General features: G+C 46.8%; 1 protein-coding gene across 3 annotated transcripts; it reads right to left on the bottom strand.

Annotated features, from left to right (window-relative positions):
- Nucleotides 1-1,114: 1,114 nt before the first annotated feature.
- Nucleotides 1,115-21,240, bottom strand: CLTA (clathrin light chain A). 3 transcript variants are annotated; one of them, XM_049773962.1, is made up of 7 exons: nt 20,947-21,240; nt 13,851-13,888; nt 11,605-11,722; nt 7,809-7,920; nt 3,608-3,661; nt 2,458-2,493; nt 1,115-1,561 (listed from the first exon to the last, which is right to left on the bottom strand). In XM_049773962.1, the coding sequence occupies exons 1-7, from the start codon at nt 21,152-21,154 to the stop codon at nt 1,390-1,392; spliced, it is 738 nt and encodes a 245-aa protein (XP_049629919.1). In that variant the 5' UTR covers nt 21,155-21,240; the 3' UTR covers nt 1,115-1,389. The 3 variants fall into 3 exon arrangements, with proteins under 3 accessions (XP_049629919.1, XP_049629925.1, XP_049629934.1); XM_049773968.1 differs by lacking the exon at nt 2,458-2,493; XM_049773977.1 differs by lacking the exons at nt 2,458-2,493; nt 3,608-3,661.
- Nucleotides 21,241-21,538: the final 298 nt, after the last annotated feature.

Below are 21,538 nucleotides of genomic sequence, written 5' to 3'. Positions count from 1 at the left end.
TTTCAATGTCAGCCCTGTGGTCAGATTAAAGAATTATTCATTCACTTAAGAATCTTAGCAATGGGGCCGGTGAGGTGGCGGTAGAGGTAAAGTGTCTGCCTTGCAAGCACTAGCCAAGGAAGGACCATGGTTCCATCCCCCGGCATCCCATATGGTCCCCCCAAGCCAGGGGCAATTTCTGAGCGCTTAGCCAGGAGTAACCCCTGAGCATCAAACAGGTGTGGCCCCCCCCCCCCAAAAAAAAACAACAAAAAAAAGAATTTTAGCGAGATGGGGGAAGGGAGTTTTCCCTCCTTCACAATAATTACCACCACAGGAGATGTTAGACTTCTTGGTAGAGGACAGCGAGCAGCGAGGCCTCCCTTCTGAATTTTTATCAACCTTTGGAAATAACAACTATAAAGCAGACAACTGAAATATTGCTTCTTTAGTTCCTTGAACCATATAATCTGGAGATTATCAAGTCCTGAAACATAGCGTATGTTGCTACCTGAATGGAGGTGTCTCCTAGAGGCTGCCTACAAAGAGCAGTTTGGGATGAAAATGTTTTTATGCCATGGTTAATAAACCATCAATTAGTACATGTAGTTTGGAGACATGAAGTCCTACTGTCCAGTAGTGGCTGAGAGGATACATGTGGATCTGACAACAGAAACCCGACTAAGTCAGCAGTAGGGAAAGCACAGATTCCCAAAGTTTGCTGTGAGATGCTGATTAATGGGACTTGCCACATGTTATACCGTCCTGACCAGGCTCACTGTCCAAATATAGGAGCAGGTCTAACATTCTGCATATCCCAGACAGAAACCTGCTGCAATACTGTGTCAGAGCTGCTGAAGAGAGAACAAGCAAGCACCCTCTGGGAGAAAAATGTCAAGGTTGGTGAAGGAGTTCATCGCTCTGCTGGGCAGCAAGTGGTCATCTTTCAGTGATGGGACTCTTTCCAAATGAAAAGGTCCATTGAATCCCTCTACAGACATTAGTGGGATTGTGGCTATTTCAATTCAAGGCTGGGGCTGTGCCACCTCAGGCCTAGGAAGAAAGAAAAGGCAATTCCCTGTCACTTGCAACCTTGGATCAAAGTGCACCACATCTGGGAGGTCAAGAACGAAACTTTGTGTTATTGCTTGAAACAGAAATTTATTTTCAGAATAATGCACAAAAAGCACAGGCTGAGGCCACCGCTGGGAGGCGTCCCCTCATCCCTCTGCCGCCTCCCCTCCTCTCTGAATGCCGGGGAGGACACAGGAAGGAAACATGCAATCACAAACAATGATCAACTCTACAGACAAAAGGTTTGGTCCAAAAGAACTCAACATAATTAACCCAATTACTGTGAAGAGCTTCACTGAGTAGGATTAAGATATTGCAGATGTTTCCATGGGCTCTTCAGTGCACCAGGGGGGCCTGCTTGAGGGAGATGAGCACAGAGCGCATGCGGGAGACGTCTTTGGCCTGCTTACTGGACTTGGGGTTAAAGTCACACAGCCGGGCCACCCGTTCCCACTCAGTGCCTGGGGACGACTCATCAATGTCGTTTACAAAGGCTTCTTCTGCTGCCCTGGAAGCAATAACAAAGCATGTTGGTTTAAGGCAGAACCACTCTGAGCTCCCTGGAGACTGCCTGGTAACAGAAGTACTGCCTCTTCATGCCTGACCTAATGGCATCTGATTTTTCCAAGGGGGTAAACAAACAGCCTCTGGCCCAGGGCATGGCATGCCTGGGGTGCTGTGTAAAATGTTGGAATACAGGTGTTTGGTTCAGGGCTCACTCTCTCTTCGGATACAGAACATTAAAAAAAAAAAAAAAAAACCCAGTCCTGAGCCAGCCAGCCACATGCTGCCTTCACTAACAAGAGCAAACAGCTGGCTGGTCAAGAACTACACGGCCCTCTGTGTTGGGCAGTGCTAAGTTTCAAGTAAATTTAGAGATTTCTAAAATGCCCATGAGAGCCTCTGGGTTTACTCCTAAGGCTGGAGAGAGAAGGCAGATCAGAAGGAATTCAAGACAAAGCTCCCATGCGAACAGGCACTAGAGACAAAAGCCATTCTGGAAAGGGGGGGTGTGAAGACATTCTCCAGTGCAGCCTCAAGTTGGCCATTTTCCCTCCAGCCAGGTGCCTTGGACCACATGAGGACCCACTCTGGCATGGGTGGGCGTCCCAGTCTGTGTGTGGCTCTTTTGGCAGGCCACTGTGCCTGTGCCAACATTCCTTCACATCCAGGTCAGCCCACCCCCACCTGGGAACTAGTGGGAGGAGGAGGAAAGACAACGCTATTCATCTACTCCAACAAGCATCACGGGCAAAGCAAAAGCAATGGAGATGACTGGTCTGTAGGGACAGGGGTGCACTCTCACAGGGATGGCCGTGGCGAACACCGCTGAAGCCCAGAGCACTACAACACTGCGACTTCATGGCACACACAGTTAGGGGCAGTGAGAAAGGTTTACTTAACTGTTCTAGGCTGTAGCAAGGATGGTTTATGTTTGTGCTTAAAGGTGAAAAGAAGAAAAGAAACAAGGAGAGAAAGTTTAGGTCAGATATAGAAAATGAGGATGAGCTCAATGCAGATGGCCGGTCAGCTAGACATGCCCTTGCCACTCACTCTACACTCAGGGACGTGCAGCTGGCTTTGCTGGGCCATCCTCGTCCTGCCCAGCAAACCCAGACTCAACTTTCCAGTCTCCATTTCTACTCCAGAGAGAATGTGCAAAAATCCAATCCAATACCACCTGTAAGTCCAGCATTTCACCAGTCTCAAGGCAAATCCTTTGGGGGGGAGGATGTGCCAGGAAACCCCGGCCCTAATGGAATTAGGTATCAGGGCCACAGGCCCTAGAGGCACGATATACCTCAAACTGGAGCCCACCCCTACCACCCACAAGTTCTTCTCTTCGCCCATCATCTCCCTTGATCAAAGACTATAATCTACATGCTTATGAAACAGCAAGAACTGTTTTCAAGTCTGTAGCAATTGTGCTTTGCTGACAGGAATCTTTCAACAACAACCAAAAATCTTCCCAAAGTTTTCTCTGAAGGCAGGTCCAAGCAGCCCATGCTGGGCTGTGCTGGGCTGTCCTGATGTCAGAACTGGGGGCCCCTTTGGGACAGGGGAGGGAACAATGGATCCAAAGCCGCTAAACAATCTCCAACACGAATGCTAAAGAGACACGAATCACGAACACGTACTGAGACAATCCTGTATTTTGAGCTCTTCTGCCCACTTGGAGCCAGTCAACCCCATGTAGGGGGACGAACAAAGGGGAGGAAGTGCTGTCTTCACCTGCTCTTAAGCAACATTCCCACCTCCCTCTTCCCTCAGGCACCCCAACCCTGAACCACTGACCAACCCTGAATGGCTGCCCTGTGAAGGGAGTCTCTTCCTTCCCTCTAAAACCCAGGATGGGATGGAATAATGGTGGTCTGAGTTGCAGGGTGTCATGACTTTGCAAGACAGCCAATGGATCACACCCCCCAGCTCATCTACTCACAGGCATAGTGCCAGAATGCCCACTTGAAGTTATTTATAGAGCAAAGCAACTTGTAAAATAAAGGGAGAATAAACTAGAATCAAAACAAGGAAAGGAATTAGTTTTGCAACATACACATAACCAATCACGTCAGCGAAGGGTTGTTTGTAGAAAGCTTCATCTGCCACCCTAGACAGCAAGAGGTCCCAAAGGCAGGCAAGCGGGCAGGAAAAAAGAGAGAACATTGAAAAGCAGAAACATCTGAACCCACGGTAGAGGTATGGTGTGCTGGGGAGCTGCCCCGATGCAGCTGTGATTCTGTGCTGGGGATCAGGGGGCTGGTTTCCTATGAGCCAGCACTATGGAGTCTTCCAGTGTGATCACTACCATCCCACCCCCACAATCACCACCATTTCGTAAGATCCCACTTCTGGGCTGTGCCCTTCTGTGATTCTCAGCCCAACGACCCAGGACGCTGAGTGTTCCTAGAGGCTTATGATGAAGCAGCTGGCTCCATGTTAGCATTAAGATGCCTGAGGGACCACATTCATAACCTCCTAGGACTTTTCACTGATGGCTCTGTCTCCCCACACCAGCGTGAACAGGAAGCCAGGTCACCTGTCAGAGGTCCTAGTACCAATCTTTCTGGGATCACCTGACTACTTCTTCCCCACACTGGCTGAGCAGGATCATTTGCAAATGGTGGGACATATCCAGTCATTTTGAAAGCCCCATTACTTGGCGGAAGAGCAGCTTGAGGGTCTGGTGTGGAAAGCCTAGCACTGGGCCGGTCCGAGCCCCGTCTTAAGCCAGCTAACTAGCTCTAATGGGTGCCATGAAGCCAGGCACTCTGCTAGCGCTCTCACAGTAGTACCGTGAATAAGGAGGAGTCTACAATGCAGGAGACAGGCAGACTCTGAATCTGTTGTCCCAGGAGAGTCCCTGGACCCTGACAGTCCACTGTGGAAAGGCAGGGAACATCCCTCTCCCCAGGTTTTCACCATGTGTTTTGGGTATTTTTTCTCAAAGACAATCATATCTGCTCATGAACCTAAGCTCCCTATTGACCTGGAGGGAAATCCGTAACTTTCTGTTTACTTTTAAATTCACACATCTCGATTTTGTGGAGATTTAAACAAAGTGAAAAGAACTCCTGATTCTAACTCAAAGTGAGTCAGCAAGAAAACAGAGCTATAGCTGGTCCAGGGTTGTGTGTTATTGTTAAGCTGTTTAACATTGTCTCCTGCTCACATCCAAATTTGACTAACTGGGGAAAAAAGAAAACAGAGCTGTACAGTGGGCAGGAGTGGGAGGGAAAGCCAAGGTGGACCTGCTTGTAAACCCATCATCCCTTGAGGGAACACAAAGTGCAAAACCTTATCAATTTCAACGTGGGCCGGCCCCTACTGGAAGAAAATGAAGATTTAATGACTGGTCCAGGCATTACTAACATAGCAAAAGCTCAAGCGTCAGGCTCCTTTACTCCCCTGTAAGTCCCAAGACTAAAGAGTCAGTGCTCGGGACAAAACGATAATCATACACATCCAACCTGGGCCACAGCCTGAAGGCAGGAACAGTCAGGCTCAATGGGCTCAGGATGGCTTGAGTGAGGGAGCAGCAGCCTCAGGCATGCAACAGGACACTCACTGGCTCAGAATGCATGTGCAAAGTCAACATGCCATCCCTAGGAATCGGGTTCTAACAGTGTTCATGAGCCTTGGAAGAGGTCACCACAAAAGTTACCTGTTACTGGGAGAGTGTTTCTGTGATGGTCTAGAAAGGAATGAGGAATGCTGGTGATTAATAGCATTGCACAGGGAAGAAGCCAGTCTCCACAGTTAAAAAGTGGTCACTGGAGAGAGATCACGTATCACTTCAGAGCTTGGGGCAGTGAGTGCCATTTAGGACTTACTAGAGACATAGAAGGAATGTGTTATGTGAGACTGACACTGTACAGGCCACACAGGAAAAACCTGTGTGCTAACTGTAGCCAGTCCTGTCCAGAGGCACTCTGGACTTGGGGCTGATGGGGGACATCTGGAAACTAAGAGGCTAAAGGAACATGCCTGAAGACAGGCCCTTGCTATCCTCTCTGTCTCCTCTTTCAAACTTCTTTGCTTTTCTGCCTTTTCTCTGCAGTCCCTAAAAATAACCAATTGCTACAAATATCACTGAGGGGCAAAGGCACATGCTTCCAATGAGCACCTTGATTTGTCTTAAGTCAAGGGAAAGATGAGCCACTACATACAGGCAAGGTTCTTTAAATTTCAGTGCCAGGAATTAAGCATTTGTCTTACATCCCAATAGGTCCAGTTCTAGTTATGTATGATCCCCCAGGATAGCCAGGGATATGCCTGACAGTCAGAAACTAGCCCCTGAACACCAAGTGGAGTGGCCCAAGCTGCCCACACCCCAATAAAATAAAGTTCAGTGCTAACAAGGTAGGGCAGAGCAGCAGCAGCGAAGGGAGCTCTGGGGGAGGGCCTACATGACCAGGATTTGCCCCCCAAGGCAGTTTCCTAACAGCACCCCCCCCCCAGTTTCTAAAGACTCTTGGAAATGAGAGTAAAAACTACTTGTCTGCCCAAAAACCTGGGGGGGCCCTCTAAGTGTGCCTCTTATTTTTCTGCTCTTGAGGTCAGCCCCTTGTTACAGTTTTTTTTCCCTAGAAATCAAATAGCCCTAGACACTAAGTGCTGGGGAACTATCACCCCCACTCCCATGTGTGTGGTTCCACTATGCTACTATCTAACCCAGCATTCTATATAGTTCCATGTAACCAGGAGTTCCATGTAACCAGAGTCCAAATCTGTGGGGTTCCTAAAACTAGGGATTATTATTCTTTTTGTTTGTTTGTTTGTTTGTTTTTTTTTTTGGTTTTGGGGTCACACCCGGTGGTGCTCAGGGGTTACTCCTAGCTATCTGCTCAGAAATAGCTCCTGGCAGGCTTGGGGGACCACATGGGACACCGGGATTCGAACCAACCACTTTTGGTCCTGGATTGGCTGCTTGCAAGGCAAACGCCGCTGTGCTATCTTATTATTCTAAGGACAACCCACTGTTTCCAGAAAGACCTCACATTCCTTATGAAGAGGATACAGTTCAGCAAAAATGGTCAGAACAATTGCCAGCATTGGAAAGCCAATTGCCAACATGATCTTTCCTGAAGCCGGAGCATCTGCCCACTGTGTGAACCCCAGGGCCTATGAACAGGAAGTACCAGTCCAGCTATTCAAAGTATTTCTGAGCAGATACAGGGGCTGACACCCCACTAGAGAAACAGCACCAGGCCTCATGTGGTGTTTGCATTAGCTTATCTTGCCTTTTCTGAATGAGCACAAAGGATCTCCCAGTGCTTCAGATGTTGGGAGCTCTGTACCTGCATCGGCCCAACCCTCACACAGAGCAGGCAGGGCACATCACATGTTTACAGAATGTGACTTGGTCCCCAGCAGGTGCACCTTCACATGGCACCCCGCTCTGGATCACCAAGACAGCCTGGTACCCCACAGGAAGGCGGTTTAAGAGTAGCTCAAATGGCAGCTAAGAGAAGCAAGGTAGGCCTAAGGGGGCAAGCAGAGAACCCCATGTGCATAGTCACCCACAATGGCACCCACTTCTGGCAAAGAACAGGTGCTTCAACTCTACCAGCACCATCAGGAGTAGCTCTGGGTCCATCGCACTCAGCAGGGACTAAGCAGCATCATTACTGCCTCCCCTCAGAGGAGCACTGTCCCTTCTGAGCAATGAGGAAGGGCACGGCTATGATGGGAAAACATGTTTTCTTCCCACAATATTTCCCTTTCCAAGAGTAAATTTTGAAAAGTGTGTAAGATAATTTTAAATAAGGTGTGTGTGTGTGTGTGTGTGTGTGTGTTTTAAAGTCAACTCAAAGTCCCTTTGACACAGATAAGCACTCTGAGAAACTCCCTTCTGAAGTCACTTCAACAAACAGCCTGGAGTGTCTAATTACAAAGCACACTTCCCTACTAATGAGCCCCTTCAGGAAGCAGCTTGCAGAGCTGTATTTAGAGGCTGCACCAGGGTCAGGTCTATAATCATTCCTAACAGGGGTCCTGGAAGACTCCAGCAATCTGCCTTCCCCACAGAGCTGCATTTATATACACGGTCTCTATACATACCTTACCTCTGCCCCGTGCTGTGTAAGATGTATGAACCCAACTCTTAGTTAAAGAGCAGAACTCACTACAACTGAGAGGGTTGAACAAGCTGAATTGGACATTAAGTGTTGAGCACTCCTTTGCAAATCGCTGGCTGGCAGAAATGGAATCAGATGCCATCATGGAGTCCAGTGTGCGCATCACCCAGGACTGACCTGTTGTTTGCTTTTGTTTTCTGTAGCTGTTCGTCCTGCCTCGCATACCACTCTTCTAGCTCCTTTACTGCCTTTTCTTTCCACTCTGCTTCTTGCTTCCGAGAGTTGGCATCTTTGGAGGGAGAAAAGAGACAAACAAAACAAATGAGACAAAACAGAAACTGAAGTTCTTTCCACCGGTTTATTTTGGTCTTCTGAAAGACATACTGCTTGCAGGCAACAAATGTGTTGCAGAACAGTGAAGAAAACAAAGACTTATTTCACTATTTATACAACCGATTGCAGTGTAATGACTCCTAATCTAGTGCCTCACCAAACAATCTCAGTCCACTGAAACCTAAATGGACCACCAGTTTTGCGGGGTATATGTTTGAGCTGGAAAAGGAGGGGAAGAACGGAGATGTGGAAATACCAATAGGGGGAACCTCTGTGGGTACCAATTTGAGAAAAATCAATTAGATAATCTTTCTTTGAGGGAAAGGAGGTACCTGGCAGTGCTCTGTGACCATTCCTGGATCTGTGCTCAGAAGTAATCCTCAAAGAGCTCAAGGGATCCTATGTAATGCCAGGATCCAACTGGGATCAGCAAAATGTAAGGTAAAACCCTCTCTAACTCTCTCCCTGGTCTAGATGATTCTCTAATGATACTGTCAATACAATTAATTTAGAATTGGGTACTCAAACTAGGTAATCCTTTAACTCCTACAAACTCCTCTTCCACACCTCAGGTTGGATAATACTTTTTTTTGAAGATGTGACATGGCATTCTTAACTAAATATGGTAGATGTTCTTCTAGGAAAAAATTAAAACAGTCTCGGAGACTTGAGAATCAAGAGGTATAGTCAAGAGAGGTCGGGGCCAGAGCGATAGCACAGCAGTAGGTTATTTGCCTTGCACACGGCCAACCCCAGACAGACCCTGCTTCGATTCCCAACATCCCATTGGGTCCCCTGAGCCTGCCAGGAGCGATTTCTGAGTGCAGAGCCAGGAGTAGCCTCTGAGCGCAACCAGTTGTGACCCCCAATCCCCAACCCACTAAGAGGTTGAGTTGCATACAGCACTGTCTTATTCTATTGGGAATTCAAAGGCAGCCTGTAGAGAGCTTAGACAGAATAAGGAAACTCTAATGTACATATTAGGAATGAACAGAATTCAGAACTTGATCATTGAAATATAAACCTAATTTAAATATAAATCGTGACCATCTGCACAGACTAAGTTACTGCATAAACAGTCCCTTGAATCGTCTCCTTGTTTTTAAAGCTTTGTATAGTGACACTGGTGAAAAGGACTGAGGCTTCTAAATGCTCAGTTTGAAAGGACAGAGTGAAAGCTTTAGTGGAATGGCGTGGTCTGGGGGGAGGGCAGAGGAAAGGATGAAGGGTTCCTGCAGAAGCAGGGCACAAGACAGCTGTCCTTCCTCCTCTGGCCGCCCTCCTCACTGTCCACAGAAAAAATTATTTGAGAATATGGGGACAGTGCTAAGTTAAAAATCACTGACACTAAATCTCAAATTTTAGCATCTTGAGCTTTCATACAGTTTTGCAAGTAAGTTATTAAGTAATTAATAAATAAATAAGGTGAAACCGGGCCCGGAGAGATAGCACAGCGGTGTTTGCCTTGCAAGCAGCCAATCCAGGACCAAAGGTGGTTGGTTCAAATCCCGGTGTCCCATATGGTCCCCCGTGCCTGCCAGGAGCTATTTCTGATCAGACAGCCAGGAGTAACCCCTGACCATCGCCGGGTGTGGCCCAAAAACCAAAAAAAAAAAAAAAAAAAAAAGGTGAAACCAAAGAAACACCTAGTTTACAGACCAACTTAATTCCACTGGAAGGCAAGGCCAAAGCCTGGGCTGCCTTCAAGAAAACATCCTGGATTAAGAGAACAGTATTTTAAGCAACATGACCAAAGTGCCAAATCTGAGAATGGGAATAGAAAATCAATTTTCCCAGACATCAGTGTCTTCACCATAGAGCAAAAATTTATTCTAGTAGCACAAAGACCAGCATGGCCTCACTTCCAAGTAATATCAGAAGAGATTTACAGAGAAGAAGAAATCAAGCACATAATGACCTGTGTAAAGCTGGGCCATCCAGTATAACAGCTACTAATCGCAAGTGGCTATATTAAAATTAAAGCTTTTAATTCTGTTCTCGGTCATTGTAATTCAGGTACTAAACAATCACAAATAGTTAGGAGCTACCACATAGCGCAGGGAATAAAGATTATTTCTATCAAAGACATCACTAAAAACCAAAACCAAGAGCCAATGCCTCATTTCTAAGAGAAAATTTAATTAAAAATTTATTTTTCTTCATGGAGCTGGAGTATGGCTCAGTGGTTGAGTGCAGGTCTCACATGTGTAAGACCCGAGGTAGACTCCTAGTACTACAGAGCCTCCTACCCCAAACAGCCAGAGGTAGTCTTCGTCGGCCACAAGTAGTGTCCCCTCTAGAAAAAATTTAAAAAAAATTTTTTTTCAACAAGAAAACAATCACTATGGGACAGTCCTATAAAGGTTCAAAAGGGGTTATGTCCTCTCTTCACTTACACTGGGCTGGAGATAAACTAAGACTTGGTAGCAACTGGCTATATTAGATCCTTTCCTGTTTCCTAGTCAATGACCCCATCAGACACTGACATAAAAGAAATAAGGAATTATGTCCTTACTAATTCAGCGGTTCTCAAGACACGTGGGTTTTATTTCTAGACATATAGTACTTAGAAACAAAGCACGGGATGTCTGTACCTTAAGCCAAAAAGACTCCCGTGAGCATACAAAATATACGCTGACTGACACACACACGGCTCAATTACATGAAGATGGGCCAGGCTTGATATGGAATCTAGGACTTTATACATTCCCTTTTCTCAACAATCCTGCATTTGAACTTTTAGTAAAGAGGAACAATATCTCGTGGACGGCACCCCTACTGTCTGCCACACCTCTCCAACCCAAAGCACACAGGCAACAGTCTCCCTGTGTGCCCGACACCAAGACTCCATTGGTGTCTGTTCACTAAAGGTCAGGTTTGAAGGCACTGATCTTGGGGATGGTCTTCACAGTGAGATGGGGACAATGCTATGAATTTCAAGAGCAGACTGATATTGAAATTCTGGTTCTATCACTTGTAAGCTATGTGATTCAAGACTGACTAACCGTCGACCCTCATCTTCCTCACCCACAAAAATATTTAAGACTTACTTTACTGGGATATTAGGGTAAGAAAAGTAAATTGCACCTATTTCCACAAACATTACAATCTCCTTAACTACCGCATTTTGAAGTTATTAAATGTTGCCTTAAATTCAACCTTCAAAGGATAAAAGGAGGTGCCCCAGATATATATATAGTACTTCAGAGTTTACAAAACATTCTTCTAAGTATCAGCTCAGACTACCCTGGAGGTCAGTAATAACAATCTTGGGCCACAGATAAATAAAACCCATAGTTTTAGTACACAAGTGCCCACAGCCAGGTGTGAATTAAGGCTGGGTTGAATAAGGATTGGTCCAGACCCACACATTCACATAAGTCCAGGGCTCTCTCCACAGCACCACTTTGGTCTTTCACAGAAGAAAGAAAACACTTGACCTTTCTGGACTACATTATTTCTCACACAACGATCTATGATTAGGCATTTCTACATGAGGAGATCTTTGGACTGAGAAATTATCCTCCCCAGTACTAGAAAAGAATGTTACAGCTAATTCAAGTTAAAAGTGAGTACAAGTGGAGTCAGGTCAATGCTTCCACTGACAAGAGACACCAGGGACAGAAAGGGATTTCCTTACCCAGGGCCTCCAAGCGTTCCGTCTGCTCTTCTCTCCATTTACGGATACTTTCAGGCTCTGATTGCAATCGATCCACTTGTGAAATAGCTGCATAACTGTCTGTTGGACCATTACTCTCCTTAACACAAAACACAATTGTGCTCTATCAGTACCAAAAACTCTTTCCTAAAATGCACTTTATGTGAGTCAGAAGCCCCTGGTTATGTATAATCTACGAGGGAGGCAGAATAATAAAAAAATGTGTTATGAGTAGAGGACAGGGAAAGTTGGGGTGGGTTGGAAATGACCTTACTAGAACACTGCTGTGTTACTTGTCTCACTTGACAAAGATTATGTGCCATATCAAATAACATAGCAGAGCAAGGTCTAGAAACTGACTTCCCAATGCAGGAAATAGGTCACTAAATACCATCTAATCAGATTAAAGTGAATTTTAGGAAAGAAAAGAGTCCAAAAGATATAGTTACTACAGACACAACAAAGAAAATAAAAGGTAAGCAATTATGAGTCACAAGCTGAGGGTGAGGCTTAGGGGAGGATAAGAGGTCAGAAAGATTTGGAAGCTAATAAGCAAACTGAAAAATGATTTTATCTTTATAGAGTAAATTACCTGTTAAACTAGTGAATAATATTGGGTTAACCTAATTAGACTATGAACAAAAATACAAAAAGAATTATGTTTTATGTATTAGCACTTCCCATATTTAGGCACATGAAAAGTCATCTCCCAAATATATTGCAAGAGAAGTTTTATTCCCATTTCACAGTATGGAAATCAAACTGAGGCACAGAGAAATGCTATGGCCAAATGCATTGCTAGGAAGAGGAAAAGTCAAGATCTGGACCCAGTTCTGTCTCATTCTAAAAGCCACACTCAAAATCTGGGAAGGGAAACTAGGGTCCAGGTCATCACCTATTTTTAAAATTTATGTTACAGAGACCTTATGACCCACAATACTTAAAAGGTATAGTATCTGGCTTTACAAAAAATATTTGCCCACCTCTGGTTTAGATTAACCAAGACTTAAGTCTTAAATTCAGGCATAAACAAAGCAATCACAGCATATTCGCCCAGGTGATAGGGCAATTTACAGTTGGTGTGGAGGGAACAGCAGGACTTGTGACTGGGAAAAGGGGAGAAACCTCTACCTAGCTCTAAATATAGCATGTACATGGCTATAGTCATTTTGTCAATGTGAGAAATAAATGAACATGAAACTACTACTCACAGAGCAATAGTCCTAGAAAAATTGACTCAAAGTCCAAGATCGAGGACACCTAGCCTATCCCAGAGTTTTCAATTATATAAAGCAGCAAGTTCTCATGTTGTGCAAATACAAGCCAAACTGCAATCAAAAGCTGTAATGCAGAGGGGAAGAAGTCTTCATGAACACTAGTAACTCGCTCCTTCCCATACACCCTAACTCACCACATACTACCTATAACGTTTTCCCCCACAGCTTCATTTTTGTTTTTTTTTCTAGTCTTGTTTTGGGGCCACACCCAGCATTGCTCAGGGGGCTCGGCTAAGTCCTGGCTCTATGTTCAAGGATCACCCCTGCCGGCCTTGGGGCACCATATGGGATTCTGGAGTCAAACCTGGTTGGGTGTGAGCAAGGTAAAACACCCTACCTGTTGTACTATCTTTCCACAACCCCAACCATTTTTTTTCAATGAAAATTTTGTTGATTTACCAACAATAACCTGTTACTTTGCAGTGGTCCTCAAACTATGGCCCGTGGGCCACATGTTGTATTTGTATCTGTTTTATTTCTTCATTGCAAGATAAATGCAGTGTGCATAAGAATCTGTTCATAAGTTTTGTTTTTACTATAGTCAGACCCTCCAATGGTCTGAGGGACAGTGAACTGGCCCCCTGTTTAAAAAGTTTGAGGACCCCTGCTTTAGAGAAACAAATTCAACCTTTGTGCCCTGTTTATTAGTCTATAAAACAGGCATAATAAGAGTACAGGTCCTTTGAGTGGTGAGAATTAAATAAATACAAATAACAGTGCAGTCACAACATTTTTTAATTAGCGACTATTAGCCACAGATTTCTTGGCAAGGCCAATAAAACTGCCAAGGAATGTTCAGTCAATGTACCTTTTTCCAAATCCTTCCACTTTGGCTGTTAACATACCAGCTAGTAATATATCCAGGAAAGTGAAGAAACCCCTACTCAAGTTCCCTAAAATCACAGGAAAAAATGATTGGATCACTATGCCCGAACATAAAGTATTCTGTACCTGGTAATATTCGCCATTCATCACTCCATCAACAGCATCTGCAAGGCATAAAATGGATTCAGTCATCAATTAGAACTGGCCAAATGCTAGAACAGTAGGTAAGGTGCTGCTTTACACACTACTAACCCCACCCAGTTCAATGCCTGACACCACATATTGTCTCCCAGCACGGCCATGAATGCTTATTCCTGAGCAGAGCCAGGAATAAGCCTGAAGCACTTCTGGGTGTAGTTCCCAAAAAATAAATATACAAATTAACTTCCCAATGTAGAACTGATTAGTCAAGACTCGTAAATCACTAGCCATTTGCTTCCATTTATGTATTACTAGTAGCAAAGAAAAGCCACATTTCTCAGACCATCAATTAAAAAAAAACTGAATTTGTATCATATTTTACATTTTTCTAGCTTTTCTCTCTAGATATGTATTAATTATTCATCTTCTGATACTATGTATATTTCCCAGTCTTTCCATATGGATTATATTTAACACCAAAAGAGGTTTACCTTATACAGACACTATCAATTTTTCAGTTATGATTTCTGGATCTGCTTTGATATGAAAAAAACCTTCCCTATTCTGAAATAATCACTTTTCTCTTGTACTTAAAACACACACACACAACTCTTTAGGGTCAGAGAGTACAAGGGTTAAGGTGCATGCTTGAATGCAGCCATCCGTGGTTCAATGCCTCCCACTCCCCATACTACATAGAGTCACCTTCCTTAGAAAGGTTGGCAATAGTCCTGGAGTTTCCTCACCCTGGTAGCATAACCCCAGTTGACTGATAAAGAGTCTAACAATGCCAGAAGTGGTCCCACTACCATGAGCTGTTGGAGAAAGCTCTCCCAATGCCCCCAAAAAACTTTCTTGAGCCCATCTGGACTTATTTTTGTGAGGAGCAAAAAGAGTGAGATACTTGAGCCTACAGTGGCTATTCTGGCCAGTTTACACTTTAGTTAATATATTACAGGTAGAACACCATAGGTTAATCTCTTCCAGCCCAGGGCTATTCCCTACAGGAAAGACTTTAATCGTGAGTCCATCCACAAAGCTAGAAATAATTCTCCTCCCCATCTTCTGTTAAGTTACAGGTGGTCTGTCCTTTATATCTGAAAACTCACTTCATCTGTAACAACTGAACAGTACCTTGAACTCTTTCTAGTTACTATACTACTATAATGGCTATCAAATGGCCAAAACAAAGGGTCATCTCTTGACTACAGGAATCTATTAATTTATGAAGAAAGTAAGCTAAGCCCACCAACATTCCGGGAAGAAACTTTCCAAGGCATCACAAGAATCCAGAGTTAGAATAAACTTCCAGACATTAATCTTTAGTTAGAAAACCCACTTTAATTCCTCTACCATTTACCTTTGGGTCACACCCAGCAATGCAATGCTCAGAGGTTACTCCTAGCTTTGCACTTGGAAATCACTTATGGCTGTGTTCAGGGGACCATATGGGATGCCAGGGTCTGGCACATTCAAGGCAATGCCCTTCCCTCTCCAGTGGTCCACAAACTAAGGGCCGCAGGCCACATATTGTACTTGTTCCTGTTTTGTTTCTTCACTTTCAAAATAAGATATATGCAGTGTGCATAGGAATTTGTTCATAGTTTTTGTTTTCACTATAGTCTTGCCCTCCAAAGGTCTGAGGGACAGTGAACTAGCCCCTGTTTAAAGTTTGAGGACCACTGCTCTATACTCTAAGGCAGTGATGGCTAACCTTTTTGAGCCCGAGTGCTCAAACTGCTGCACAATGCCCAGTCCTCCCAATGGCCAGTCCGGCCCTGTTGCCAGGTGAGCTGCAAAGCAGATACCGACACACTCTCCTCCCACCGCGCCGAATATCTTAATTGCGGACCTTTCTGTGTGCCAGCTGCAAGGCCTCGTGTGCCACTACTGGCATGCGTGCCACAGGTTCGCCATTGAGGCTCTAAGACAAACATGCAAGGCAAATACCCTACCAGCTGTGCTCTCTCTCCAGCTCTTAATTCCTCTATCATTTGGATCAAGCAATCCTGGGTTGACTAGATGGGTCATTAGTTTGCAACTTTAGAAACACCACCCTGAGCCAGACAGTACAGCAGGGTAGGGTGTTTGCCTTTCACGCAGCCGACCCAGGTTCAATCTCTGACATCCCATACAGTCCCCCAAGCAAACTAGAAGTAATCCAAGCACCACTGGGTGTATTCCAAAAATTACAACCAAAAAAGAAACACCACTTAGTTCCCATGATGATCAGTTCTCACTTAAGATAAAGAGGTCAGACCACAGAGTTTCCAGAGTTATTAGATTTGAAAGACCAGAGTTAAGTACAGGGTCTAAGAAAATGTTCAGCAAAACAGTATACCTAAGGGTCCCCTGAACTCTCCCCTCTCTCTGATTTTTAGACCATACCCAGAGGTGCTCAGGAATTACCCCCCAGCAACTAGGAGTACCATATGGGATGCTAGGGACTGCATCCTGGTTGGGTGCATGCAAGGCAAATGCCCTACACGTTGGGATATCACTCCAGACCCCACTCTGATTCTTTATGAAAGGACTGGTCAGAAACAGCCTCCCTAGCTCTCCTGCAGTCTGTCTTATAACTTTAAAATCACTTTACTTTTTCCTTTCACCTTTTCTGAGTTAATTAGCACAAGTACCCTTAATTATGTCAACCCTGACCCTCAGGTGATTTATGTGAAAACTCTGGCTGATAAAAGTGGCAGGGGAAAGCAACAAAAAAAGCATGGCTGACTCAGATCCAAGAAGCTGCTCGAGAATCCGTGGCCGAAACAAACCTGCAGCTGAGAAAACGTGCGCACACGCGCGCGCGCGCACACACACACACACACACACACACACACACACACACACACGCGCGCGCGCGGGATCCAACCCTCTCTCCTTCTGCCTTACACACACACACACACACACACACACACACACACACACACACTCCAACCCTCTCTCCTTCTGCCTTAGCCCCAGAACTGAGCCTTTTTAGCACTTCTAGACTGATCATTTTCCTTCCTCAATAGTTCCTAGACCACTTTACCCAAATGGTTTCCCCTCAGTCTCAAAATTTGTTTCTTTGCCAGAATTTCTAACATTCCAAATCTCATCCTCCAAGGGAGTTCAAGTGAGTAGGATCAGTGATTCCCAGAATGGACAATGACACCCACGGGTGAGCGTATGGGGGGCATCACTCAACAATGGGGTAGAGAGGGGACCAGTAGTTGCAGGTGCAATTAGGGAGTATTTTTCACCTGTCCTTTAAAAGGTCGGAGGAGGGTAAGCTACTGAGTGATTTCTTTCTGAAGGGGTTGGTAAAAGTTACCTTTGGGCACCTCAGGCTTAGGTTTTGTTTCTATTTCCTCAATCTGTTAAAGCTTCTGGCATCCACATCTCTGCTAAAAAGCACATTAGAAAGCACTGCCTCGGGGCCGGACGGTGGCGCTGGAGGTAAGGTGCCTGCCTTGCCTGCGCTAGCCTAGGACGGACCGAGGTTCGATCCCCCGGCGTCCCATATGGTCCCCCAAGAAGCCAGGAGCAACTTCTGAGCGCATAGCCAGGAGTAACCCCTGAGCATCACAGGGTGTGGCCCAAAAACTAAAAAAAAAAAAAAAAAAAAAAAAGAAAGCACTGCCTCGTAGAATCTGTATCTTCAGAGACCAGGAAGACGGTCCAGAACTGTCTCTAACACCACATGATAGCCCAGCACTGCCAGCTATGACACTACTCCATCACTAAGAAAACTTTTAAGATACTGTGATGCCTGCCTTTCTCTCTCCACCCCCCCCCGCCAAGGAATAATGATAGCCAGGTACTATATATTGTGACAATGCACTGTAAAAATGATTTATCAAGGGGAAATGGGGCCTGTTCAGGGCAGTATCGCTGCATTAAGACATCAGGTACTGTGTATAAATTCCTTCAAGCCCTCTGTCGCCTGTATCCACACTTCTACAGAGAAACTGAGGCCAGGAAAAATGGTGGCTCTGGCAGTTACATAAGTTGTGTGAGAACAAAGTTAAGCTCACATTCAAGAAGTCTAGGATAACACAAATTTTACCCTCTAGAGCAGTGGTCCTCAAACTAAGGCCCGCAGGCCACATATTATATTTGTTCCCACTTGGTTTCTTCACTTCAAAATAAAATATATGCAGTGTCGGGGCCCGGAGAGATAGCACAGCGGCATTTGCCTTGCAAGCAGCCAATCCAGGACCAAAGGTGGTTGGTTCGAATCCCGGTGTCCCATATGGTCCCCCGTGCCTGCCAGGAGCTATTTCTAAGCAGACAGCCAGGAGTAACCCCTGAGCACCACCGGGTGTGCCCCCCCCAAAAAAATATATATATATATATGCAGTGTGCATAGGAATTTGTTCATAGTTTTTGTTTTCACTATAGTCCAGCCCTTTAACAGTCTGAGGGACAGCGAACTGGGCCCCTGTTTAAAAAGTTTGAGGACTGGGCTGGGAAAGTGGCACTAGAGGTAAGGTGTCTGCCTTGCAAGCGCTAGCGTAAGACAGACTTCGGTTCAATCCCCCCAAGCCAGGAGAGATTTCTGAGCGCATAGCCAGGAGTAACCCCTGAGTGTCAAACGGGTGTGGCCCAAAAACCAAAAAAAAAAAAAAAAAAAGTTTGAGGACCACTGCCTGGAGTCTCTGAATTTTAAAAAAAGAGGGCCAGGGATGCAGCTCAGTGGTAGAACAGTTACTCTGCATATGTGAGGCACTAGGTTTCATCCCACCACAACACACACACACACACACACACACACACACACAATTGTAACTTTTTTTTAAATTAAAGGGAGGAAAGGTAAAGAGGCAATGTGTCTATCTACAAAAGAGATTCTCTTGCTGGCAGAAAGCAGCTCAGTGCTATTTAGTCAGCCTGGATGGCAGGGGAAACCTAGATTTCTCCCTAATCCCCGAAGAAAGTAAAGTGCTGACCCCAGCAACACTTTCTGTCTGACTGCTGTAACATTACCAACCTCAGCTGTACTGGCAGTGATCTGGCTCTCAGTCACTAAATGCTTAGTTCACTAAGAAAGTCCTTCCCAGGAACTAAGTCAGCAATCTCCCCTTCCTTCCCTTTGCTGGACGTCTGATGTGGCCTGTATGTCCAGCTCTTTTCTTATGTTTTCTCCCTGTCCAACAGCCTATCATCAAGACTTACACAAAGCCCCTGGGCCTGACTTCTTTGTTTTTTCTTTTGTTCCTTCCTCTACTAAGTACCAGGTTCCCTACTGGGCACTGGGGACACAAGGGCAAGCAAAACTGACACTGTATTAATCAATGTTAATTGTCTCAATGGGTCCTTGATCCTCCCAACTATGTCCTACCTGCCCCTCTAAAATAACCTCCTCTTAGAGCCAGAGCAAAGACTCCTGGCACTCAGTCTATGCAATGTGGGAGGCCCAGGTTGCATTCCCAGCATCTTAGTTTCTGAGCACTGCCAGGAGTGGCTCCAGAGCACAAAGCCGAAAGCAACGCCTTGGCTACCAGGTGTAGTCTCAAATAAATAAATAAATAAATAAATAAATAAATAAATAAACCTGCTAAATGATAGCCTCTTCTCTCACTACACCCCTGCTAAATCATTTCAACAGAATACGCAAACAGTCTTAAAAGAGTGCGTAGCCTTGGGAGGACTCAGTTATTTACCTGCTCTTTTTTTCTTAAGTCATTTATATAACTGCTTTTCCCTTCTGTTATAATCGAGAAAAGTAAACTAAGAATATAAAAGGTAAATGTGATTATTCCTAGACAGATATCAAAGACCCTCCGACCAGACAAAACCAAGGCCCACAAATCAGTTGACCTTTAATCACTTCAGACTAAATCCCAAGCCACAGCCCAGTTAAGCAACATTCTTTCAATCCCACTTTATGAACTCATGTCATGTTCTTCATGGGGGGGAGGGGATGGGCTAGTTTGCTTAAAAAGCAGCACAGGGCAGCTAAAAAAAAAAAAAAAAAAAAAAAACCCTAAGAAGCTGAGAACCAACAGGACTCCTCGGCACCCACCTCCCAACCCCCTTCTCCTGCCAAAAGGCTCTGTGCACTGGCACAAAAAATTTTCCAGATTCTCCTTTGAGCACGGCCGCTCCGATGTTCCTGTCTCATCTGCAGTGCACCGTACCGAGGGAGGGCCCGGCCCGGCTCGGCTCGGCTCAGCTCGGCTCGGCTCTCCTGGGAGCTCCCTGCATCTCCTGAAGCCTTGGTGTGGGCCAGCACAACTCATCACATTTGCACTGCATTGCCCTCACCTCCTTAGGTGAAACCTCCCTCACCCCGCACACAGCAAAAAAGAAATGAAAAGGCTACGTTTCCTTTTATAGGGCTAACAGCACCTTCTTACATCCCTGGGAAGACAGATAGTTCTTTACCATTCATTAATCCACACTGCTGGGCAGTTGAGCAGAGAGGTCAAAGCAGCAGGGGTGGGGGGTGGGGGTGTCTCTGGGTGATCACTTCTCCTTCCACTCCCAGCCTGTGGGTCCTAATTAGACCTAGAAACCCCCACCCCAAGCCCCAAATCATGTACAGCACCCCGACTGCAGAGGAGGTGGCACTGGGCACCGCTAGCTACGGTGGCACTGGGCCCACTGCGCCGAGACCACTTCCACTCCACTCGCTCCTCCTCCCTCGCCGGGTCCCACCGTGTCGGGGTCGCTCCAGGGCTAGATCCGGAGAAGTGGGGGGGGGGGTCTCACTACGATCGGGACTCGGAGTGATCCTCCCTCTCCCCCTCCCTACCCACTCAGTGCCCGGGATCTGTCAGTCGGGGGCCCTGCCAGGCCAGGCCAGGCCAGGCCAGGCCAGACCGCTCAGCAGCACTGCGGCCGTGCTTGCAAGGCCAGGCTCCGCTGGAGGCGAAAGTTCCCGAGCGCCTCCGAAGCTCCTGCGCCGAGCTGTCACCTCCGGGCTCGGCTGCCCGGACCCTCGCAGCCCTGGGACGGCGCGATGCTCGCTCGCTCGCCCGCCGCTGGAGGTGGCAAGGGCGCAGGGAGCTCGCCTCGCGCTCGCCCACCCACCCACCCGCTCGGGGCCCGGCTCCGCCACCTCCCGCTCCCCCCGCAGCGCCGGCCGCACTCTCACCCGGACCCCCCGGCGGCTCGCCGTGCGGCTGGGAGCCCGGAGTGCCTCCGTCCAGGATGGCGAAGGCCTCGTCGTTCTCGATGCCCGCGATCTCGCTCTCCTGCTGCGCCAAGAAGGCCGCGGCCGGGTCCTCGTCGCCCGCGCCGGCCACCCCGTTCCCCAGCGCGGGGCCGCCGGCCGGGGCGCCGAACGGATCCACCTCAGCCATCGAGAGCGGTTCAACGGCCACGGACAGCCAAGCCACCGACCCCACCCCCGGGCCCGGCGCACGGTGAGCGGCCGCTCGGGAAGCGACGGCGGGCGGAGGACGAGCGGGAGGAGGGACGGAGGAGGAAGGAGGGAGAAGGCGGAAGCGGAAACCCTGCCCGAGGAGCCCGTTGGTCCGGGCCGGGCCCGAGAGCCGGAAGAGGCGGCGACCAATCACAAGGCCGGAGCGGCGCCAGCGCCAGCCAATCAGCGAGCGGCAGGAGCCCCCCCCCCCTTCCGCCCCGAGGAAAACTCGTGACTCGCGTCTCGCCAGCTGAGAGCGCCGCGAGCGCTTCGGCCTCCGCGGAGGGGGAGAGGGGAAGGAGGAAGGAAGAGCCCAGGAGGC

This window comes from Suncus etruscus, chromosome 1 (genome assembly GCF_024139225.1).
Source record: "Suncus etruscus isolate mSunEtr1 chromosome 1, mSunEtr1.pri.cur, whole genome shotgun sequence".
Classification (NCBI taxonomy): Eukaryota; Metazoa; Chordata; class Mammalia; order Eulipotyphla; family Soricidae; genus Suncus; species Suncus etruscus.
Note: the sequence above shows the minus strand (reverse complement) of the source record. Positions and strands in the feature narration are given on the sequence as shown.